At 48.9% G+C, this 5959-nt stretch overlaps 1 protein-coding gene across 1 annotated transcript in view; it reads left to right on the plus strand.

Annotated features, from left to right (window-relative positions):
• The window catches only part of ano3 (anoctamin 3), a 559677-nt gene that overhangs the window by 410213 nt on the left and 143505 nt on the right, over positions 1–5959 (plus strand). Inside the window, exon 13 of the mRNA XM_043705429.1 lies at positions 5013–5147. Within this exon, the coding sequence (XP_043561364.1) occupies positions 5013–5147 (135 nt within the window). The remainder of the gene's footprint in view (positions 1–5012; positions 5148–5959) is intronic.

Consider the following 5959-nt stretch of genomic DNA (forward strand, 5'->3'; position numbering starts at 1 on the left):
CCCTCCCCTAGCTTATCTCTCCCCGCTTCAGGCTCTCTGCCTTTATTCCTGATGAAGGGCTTTTGCCCGAAACGTCGATTTTGCCTGTCCTCGGATGCTGCCTGAATTGCTGTGCTCTTCCAGCACCACTGATCCAGAATCTGGTTTCCAAAATCTGCAGTCATTGTTTTTACCTCACTCTCCCCTGCTCTGAGTGAAGACCCCACCTGTGTTCCCCAAGGGGCCTCACTTTCCCCTGCTGTGGATGAAGACCCCACCTGTGTTCCCCAAGGGGCCTCACTTTCCCCTGCTCTGGGTGAAGACCCCGATGTGTGTTCCACAAGAGGTCTCACTCTCCCCTGCTCTGCGTGAAGACCATGCCTGTGTTCCCCAAGGGGCCTCACTTTCCCCTGCTGTGGGTGAAGACCCCACCTGTGTTACCCAAGAGGCCTCACTTTCCCTGCTCTGGGTGAAGACCCTGCCTGTGTTCCCCAAGGGGCCTCACTTTCCCCTGCTCTGGGTGAAGACCCCACCTGTCTTCCCCAAGGGGCCTCACTTTCCCCTGCTCTGGGTAAAGACCCCACCTGTGTTCTGCAAGGGGCCTCACTTGTCCTGCTCTGGTTAAAGACCCCATCTGTGTTCCCCAAGGGGCCTCACTTGCCCCTGCTCTGGGTAAAGACCCTGCCTGTGTTCCCCAAGGGTCCTCACTTTCCCCTGCTCTGGGTGAAGACCCCACCTGTGTTCCCCAAGAGGCCTCACTTTCCCCTGCTCTGGGTGATGACCCCACCTGTGTTCCCCAAGGGGCCTCACTTTTCCTGCTCTGGGTGAAGACCCCACCGGTGTTCCCCAAGTGGCCTCACTCTCCCCTGCTCTGAGTGAAGACCCCACCTGTGTTCCCCAAGGGGCCTCACTTTCCCCTGCTGTGGGTGAAGACCCCACCTGTGTTCCCCAAGGGGCCTCACTTTCCCCTGCTCTGGGTGAAGACCCTGATGTGTGTTCCACAAGAGGCCTCACTCTCCCCTGCTCTGGGTGAAGACCCCACCTGTGTTCCCCAAGGGGCCTCACTTTCCCCTGCTGTGGGTGAAGACCCCACCTGTCTTCCCCAAGAGGCCTCACTTTCCCCTGCTCTGGGTGAAGACCCCATCTGTGTTCCCCAAGGGGCCTCACTTGCCCCTGCTCTTGGTAAAGACCTCGCTTGTGTTCCCCAAGGGGTCTCACTTGTCCCTGCTCTGGGTGAAGACACCATCTGTATTCCCCAAGGGGCCTCACTTTCCCCTGCCCTGGCTGAAGACCCCATCTGTGTTCCCCAAGGGGCCTCACTTTCCCCTGTTCTGGATGAAGACCCCACCTGTGTTCCCCAAGGGATCTCACTCTCCCCTGCTCTAGGCGAAGACCCCGCCTGTGTTCCCCAAGACGATTCTCTCTCCCCTGGTCTGGGTAAAGATCCCATCTGTGTTCCTCAAGGGTCCTCACTTTCCCCTGCTCTGGGTGAAGACCCTGCCTTTGTTCCCAAGAGGTCTCACTTTCACCTATGCTGGGTGAAGACCCCACCTGTGTTTTCCAGCCACCCTCATTGCTGACCACCACTGCTGATCTCCATCGGGCACACGCCACACCTGTCTGCCGCTCGCTACTAACTATCGTTGTTGCCATCATTCTCCACTGACCACCACCACCTCATCGCTGACTGCCGCTCATGCAGAATCACAAAAGGCCAAAGCGAAGTTACAAATGGTTCAAAAATGTAATCGGTCATTGTGAGAAGTCTTGCTGAAGTGCAAGACATCCAGATGTCGCATGAGTTCAATCATTTGATTGAGTGAGCGATTTGTTGCAGTAAAGGTTCCTGGGAGTGCAAGCTGACAATATGAGCTGGGAGGCAATAGGGATGATATTGACACAGGGAAACAGCAAAACCAACCCAGCCCACTCCTTTAACCCACAAGTTTCGAGGATTGAGAAAGAAGTAAATGAATGGGTGGCACGGAGGCTCAGTGATTAGCACTGCTGACTCACCATGCTTGGGATCCAGGTTCAATTCTAGCCTCAGGCGGCAGTCTGAGTGGAATTTGCACATTCTCCCTGTGTCTGCGTGGGTTTCCTCCAGGTGCTACAGTTTCCTCGCACAATCCACACAAGTGCCAGTTAGGTGAATTGGCCATGCTAAGTTGTCCACAGTGTTCAGGATTGTGTAGGTTGGGTGCATTAGTCAGGGGTTAAATGTAGGGGAATGGGTCTGGGTAGGTTACTCTTTGGAGGATCAGTGTGGACTTGTTGGGCCGAAGGGCCTGGTTCCACATTGTAGGAATTCTATGATCTATGAATGAGGAGATAGTGGAGGCTGGTACAATTACTACTTTTAAAAGGCATCTGGATGGGTATATGAATAGGAAGGGATTAGAGGAGGCAGGCCAACTGCTGGCAAATGGGACTAGATTAATTTAAGATATCTGGCTGGCATGGACGGGTTGAATCGAAGGGTCTGTTTCTGTTCTGTACATCTCTATGACATGATGAATCGAAGATTCAAAGTGTCACAAAGAAAAAGTAAAATAAGTCAAGAAAAAGATTGATTTAAAAGATAAAGAGATTATTGCAGCTCTGAAGAGAGCCTTGCTCAATTACCAAGTTGTCAATTTGTTTTGTGTAATTGCTGTTACCAAGAATGGAAAATCCTTTCAGCAGGTTACTTCAGTAAATCTCATTTCTTAGGAATAAAATATATGCATTTAACAAGTAGCAGATTGGTATCAACTAGGAGAAAGTGAGGACTGCAGATGCTGGAGATCAGAGCTGAAAAATGTGTTGCTGGAAAAGCGCAGCAGGTCAGGCAGCATCCAAGGAGCAGGAGAATCGACGTTTCGGGCTCCTTGGATGCTGCCTGACCTGCTGCGCTTTTCCACCAACACATTTTTCAGCAGACTGGTATTAACCAAACTAAGTTGATTTTGATCCACAGTACTTTGCCTGCACTTGACTATATAAACAATAAGTGCAGAATAATAATCAGCATATAAAAGGTGAGGTAGTGACGTTTATATATTCAGTTAATATGTAGTCTGGAGTAATAAAAACAATTAAGGAGAGAGTTCCAGGATTTTGACCCAGAGGCAATGGAGGTATGGTGATATATTTATAATTCAGGACATTTGCAAGGAATGATGTTCCCTTTTTTTTAGATTAGATTACTTACAGTGTGGAAATAGGCCCTTCGGCCCAACAAGTCCACACCGACCCGCCGAAGCGCAACCCACCCATACCCCTACATTTACCCCTTACCTAACACTACGGGCAATTTAGCATGGCCAATTCACCTAACCTGCACATCTTTGGACTGTGGGAGGAAACCGGAGCACCCAGAGGAAACCCACGCAGACACGGGGAGAACGTGCAAACTCCACACAGTCAGTCGCCTGAGGCGGGAATTGAACCCGGGTCTTTGGCGCTGTGAGGCAGCAGTGCTAACCACTGTGCCATCGTGCTGCCCACCCCCTTGTATTCACTGCTGCTGTCCTTCTGGGTGGTAGTGGCTGTAGTTTTGGAGGTATTATCCAAGAAGCCTTGATGAATTTCTGTAATGCATCTTGCAGGTGGTACACACTGTTGTTACTGAGCATCAGTGGTGGAGGCACTCTGTGGATGTCAGTCAAGTGGGCTGGATTGTCAGGTCAAAGCCAGGATGTTGTCCATGTTTTGCTGCATTGGGCAAGAACTGCTTCAGTTTTGGCAGAGTTGTAAATGATGCTGAACATTGCGCAATCATCAACAAACATCCCAACTTCTGTCTTTATGATTTATGGAAGATTGTTGATCAAACTGCTGAAGATGGTTTAGCCAAGGACAGTACCATGAGGAACTCCTGCAGAGATGTCCCCTCTGGAGTTCATCTCTTTAATCCGTGCTTGCACCAAGGCTGTAATGAGATCAGGAACTGAGTGGCCTTGGTGGAACCCAAACTGGGTGTCACTGAGCAGGTTATTGGAGTCATAGAGTCATAGAGATGTACAGCGTAGAAACAGATTCTTCGGTCCAACCCGTCCATGCCGACCAGGTATCCCAACCCAATCTAGTCCCACCTGCCAGCACTTGGCCCATATCCCTCCTACCCTTCCTATTCATATACCCATCCAAATACTTTTTAAATGTTGCAATTGTACCAGCTTCCACCACTTCCTCTGGCAGCTTGTTCCATACACGTACCACCCTCTGTGTGAAAATGTTGCCCCTTAGGTCTCTTTTATATCTTTCCCCTCTCACCCTAAAACTGTGCCCTCTGGTTCTGGATTCCCCAACCCCAGGGAAAATACTTTGTCTATTTATCCTATCCATGCCCCTCATAGTTTTGTAAACCTCTATAAGGTCACCCCTAAGCCTTCAATGCTCCAGGGAAAACAGTCCCAGCCTGTTCAGCCTCTCCCTATAGCTCAAATCCTCCAACCCTGGCAGCATCCTTGTAAATCTTTTCTGAACCCTTTCAACTTTCACAACATCTTTCTGATAGGAAAGAGACTGGAATTGCATGCAATATTTCAACAGTGGCCTAACCAATGACCTGTACAGCCGCAACATGACTTCCCAACTCCTGTACTCAATACTCTGACCAATAAAAGAAAGCGTACCAAATGCCTTCTTCACTATCCTATCTACCTGCGACTCCACTTTCAAGGAGCTATGAACCTGCACTCCAAGGTCTCTTTGTTCAGCAACACTCCCTTGGACCTTACCGTTAAGTGTATACATCCTGCTAAGATTTGCTTTCTCACCACCTCGCATTTAGCAGGCAATACAAATTGAGCAGGTGGGAGGTGTTGTTATCTTAAGAATACAACTTGCGAAAGTTGTCCATACTTGTATTTGTAGACTATGAAATTAAACCTACAGAGCCTCTTGACATTTTTTAAGGTGTGAATTTGTTTTAGCTCAATTGCATATTTATGTCCGTTACTTGCAACATTCAGCAGTCATTCTGTTCCAGGAGACAAAACCCTGCACAATGTTGTACCATGCTAATAGTGTCGTGTCATTCATTACAGGCGATACTTTGGTGAGAAGATTGGCTTGTACTTTGCATGGTTGGGATGGTATACTGGAATGCTGATCCCTGCTGCCCTGGTCGGCTTGTTGGTATTTCTTTACGGATTATTTACAACCGAGTCCAGTCAAGTAAGGTAGGAAGCTTTTGCAGTTCTTGAGTAAGTAACGGGACAATAGGACAGCTGTCTTATTGCTTTATTGAGCTGTGAACAGCTGCCAGTGTTTTTGAGCACGGCATTTAGGAAATAAGGGGGTCTGTCCCTTTATCAGAAGTTGATCCTGATTACAGTAATGTCTCCAGTATGTAGAAAGCCCAGGGGAATGTTGGAGTTTCTTTCATGAATGTGTCAATTGCATGAGGAGTATTAGCCAGGAGAACCTGATGCATTACTGCTGAGTAATGTAGGGGAGAAAGTGAGGTCTGCAGATGCTGGAGTCCTCCTTATCCAGATCCCAAGCGTCCAGAATTCCCCTTTTGAATCTCAGATATCAGTTACAATTCTGGATGTTTGGGTGACTTCACTATACCATTTATTTCACCATCTCTCCAATTTTTGATCTCCAAAACCTCCTTTTAAATTCGCTTGCATCTCCAGCATCTGCAGACATCACTTTCTCCCCAAAGATTTCAACCTACTGCGAATCCTCTTACAAGGATGCCTTCCTTGAAGAAGCTCTCTTCCTCCCTCTACAAGGATTTCAGTGAGTCCCTCTCTCACTGCACCCCCCAGGTCATCTCCTCTGCACAGAAGCTCTTCAGCCACATTCTCAAACAAACCCGCTACCACAGCCACATCGCCTTCCTCAGCACCTGCCTACGGAACCGACTGATTCCACATGGACTCCGGACTACGTTCCAACCAACAGAATTTGGACCCAACCAGGACACCCAGTACCTGCAACAAATCCGAAGCCTTCAGCAGCCCTTGAGCCCCCGGATCCTCCG

This window comes from Chiloscyllium plagiosum, chromosome 16 (genome assembly GCF_004010195.1).
Source record: "Chiloscyllium plagiosum isolate BGI_BamShark_2017 chromosome 16, ASM401019v2, whole genome shotgun sequence".
Classification (NCBI taxonomy): domain Eukaryota; kingdom Metazoa; phylum Chordata; class Chondrichthyes; order Orectolobiformes; family Hemiscylliidae; genus Chiloscyllium; species Chiloscyllium plagiosum.